At 33.3% G+C, this 3,019-nt stretch overlaps 1 protein-coding gene across 1 annotated transcript; it reads right to left on the reverse strand.

The window, feature by feature from the left end:
* Positions 1-393: 393 nt before the first annotated feature.
* Positions 394-1,663, reverse strand: LOC148803005 (caffeic acid 3-O-methyltransferase-like). The gene is made up of 3 exons (XM_088896868.1): positions 1,355-1,663; positions 1,172-1,236; positions 394-794 (listed from the first exon to the last, which is right to left on the reverse strand). The coding sequence occupies exons 1-3, from the start codon at positions 1,605-1,607 to the stop codon at positions 501-503; spliced, it is 612 nt and encodes a 203-aa protein (XP_088752994.1). The 5' UTR covers positions 1,608-1,663; the 3' UTR covers positions 394-500.
* Positions 1,664-3,019: the final 1,356 nt, after the last annotated feature.

Below are 3,019 nucleotides of genomic sequence, written 5' to 3' on the forward strand. Positions count from 1 at the left end.
CATTTTTTTCTAAAATCAGATTTTTTCAAAAACTGTTGATTTTGATCAGCAAACCGCTCACTTGGACGATTAACTATTCAAACCATTCAAATAGTTTTAACCATTTTTTATTTTTTTTTTTACTTTTTTATCAGAATAGGTCGACTGTTCGACCCAAGAACCGGACCCCTGACCGGTTCATTCTCCGGATTGATTTTAAAAACCTTGGTGACGAGTTTCCAGGGAATTACAAAACAAATTTGATTAGAATGTAGCGGCCTGCCAGAGATAACACAGGAAAGCCGCTTTTAGTGACTCAATTTATTTCTAATTATGTTGTAGAGAAAATATTAGCGTGGCTATTATCTACCTGTTAAAATATTCAGACTTTAGGATATATAGAATAGTCCCCACCCTTACAAATAAAACTCACTCACAATCACAACCATACACAAATAAAACTAACTCACAGTCACAACCATACACGAACCTTTTCATCAAAACAAACAAACAAAGCCCTGCTATTTGTGGAACTCCATAACCCACATGTCATAAGCACAACAAAGTCTTTCACAACTGGAAAATCCAGAGCTCATTGCCAGTGCTTCAAACTCTTCATATGCCCTCTCTTTTCCTCTAGGACATTGAGATAACATTACTGAATCTGCAACTTCAGGCGACACACTAATCCCAGCTGCTGGAGCCTCCGGAAGAATGTATTCCACAACAATAATCTTTCCTGAGTTTGGAAGAGCTTTCCAGCAGTTCTTTAATATCTTCAAGCATTGCTCATCACTCCAGTCATGAAGTACGAACTACAAGTGTTTAAGAAAGGAAAAGAAATTCTTTTACGAATAATATAATTGAGCTTTTAAATTAATAATACGTACGGGGGGATTAATTCAGGTCTCATGCACCTTTTAAATACAATTCAAAACTCAGTTTACTAGATAAATTAATTTCTTTTAACACAAATAAATAACAACAATTGAAAATATTTCTTGATTATATATAATATATAAAATCAAGAATTGTAATAAACAATTTATAAGTTACAAGGAACTAATTCGGATTATAGCATGCATGATCTTTGTGAATTATATTGTCCCATTATAATAATTCATTTAAAATATTTTATGAATGATCTTTGTAAGAAATAAATTATTTAAAAAAAATTAAAAAAGTAACTCGCCTTCATTAAAATGGCTTCTCCTTGTGGGACATTTTCAAACATATTCCCTGCAACATGTTCCACACCTGATGACAAAGAATTAAAATTCCTTACTAAAATACCATAAAATTGGAAGCAGAAATATTGCTAATTTCTCTACCTAGTAAATAATGATAATTATGCAAAGGAAAAGATAAGTCATACCAGGATAAGATGGTGCATCTACAACAACATGAGGCAAATCGAAATTAATACCCTTAATTTGAGGATACTTAGATGTGATTAAGTTGAGTGTGACTCCAATCCCGCCTCCAACATCCACCACCTCTTTCAGATCTTCAAAGCCTTTGTATGTCTCAAGTACCTTCTTCATGACTTTTATACTATGATCTGACATTTCTCTATTAAAAACTTTGTTGAATCGAGAATCTTTCTCAAGGTATTCAAATAGAGACATATCATGGGCCTTATTAAAAGGAATTCCACCTTGAAGAACAACATCTTTCAAATGGTACCTACAGATCAAAATAATAACACTATTATTTCAGTCCATTAAAAAAAAAAGGAAAAAGAAATAAAGAAGGAAATTATAGAGCTAACTAATTTTTTGTAATATTTGGAAGCCACAAAGATGGACTATATATAGACTACTATTTATGGGGAATATATAGATTGCTAAATGATTGATAGTAAATTAGTTAAAAACAAGGTTCAAATTATCGATACACAGGCGATATTGATACTGTTTTTTTACTCTTTTTTTATTTTTTTCAAAACCGGTTCAGGGGGGCGGTTTAGGGCTCCTCCACCCCCTGAACCGGTCAGAAACCCGATACACCCACTATAGGGGCATATCAGGGAGGTCCCAGAATGATACGTATTGGCTGATATGAGCCGGTACGTGTCGATACTTTGAACCTTGGTTGAAAAGGGTACTGCGTGTTAATGTGAATAGGTGCAAGTAGAAGACAATTGTGAGTATTAAAACACTTCCCTCAATCTTTGCCCGACTAGTACATAAGGTCAATTTGAATTTAGGCAAATAAATACAATTTGCAATCCCAAATTCTAATAACATTAATTTAAAGTTTTATTTAAATTTGAAAATAATTACATCAATAAAATTTTGAAATTAATTGATAAAAAAATAAATTTCATAAATAGGTCATTCAATTCACCTGAAAATGTTGCTTGAATATTGTAGAGAACAAATATAAACTTTAACTTGCCCAAACCAATTGAGTCTTAATTTGAATTTAGAGAAATAGATACCACTTGCTTTTTTAATATTAATTACATTATTTTAAGATCATTTAATTAAGAAATAATAACATTTATACAATTTTAAAATTAATTAATAAAAATTTAAATTTTATAGACTTGTAACTCACCTCAAACTATTGCTTGGATTGGACTTGAACCTGATTAGGTTCCCCCAATAGAGGCATGTGTTAATTATAATTATAATTTGATATATGCATATACATACATACATAAATATTGTCCCCACCTTGTCCCTAATTAGAATATGACCCTACCAATGGTCAAATGCGGGGCCCCGATTGGGGTGGATCATATTGTCATCCCTATTTACCATCCATCACTTGTGTTGAGGGAGCTAAGCCACTTGATCTGATGTTGTGAAAATAATAAAGAGAGAGCAATGATTTGAAGTTGTTGCAAGAACTCGAAACTGAGAATTGCAAGAAGATGGAGGGCTGAGTCGTGCCACTTGATCACTCTCCTTAAAACCGTATTTTCCCCCTATAATGCAGCCTGGTGATCGCAAACCGATCGCCAAGATAAAACAGCTCACAGGCCACTGATAGGCGTACACTCGCTTACCAGACCACCGCGAACCACTGAAGA

This window comes from Nelumbo nucifera, chromosome 1 (genome assembly GCF_055504915.1).
Source record: "Nelumbo nucifera cultivar China Antique chromosome 1, China Antique-T2T, whole genome shotgun sequence".
Classification (NCBI taxonomy): Eukaryota; Viridiplantae; Streptophyta; class Magnoliopsida; order Proteales; family Nelumbonaceae; genus Nelumbo; species Nelumbo nucifera.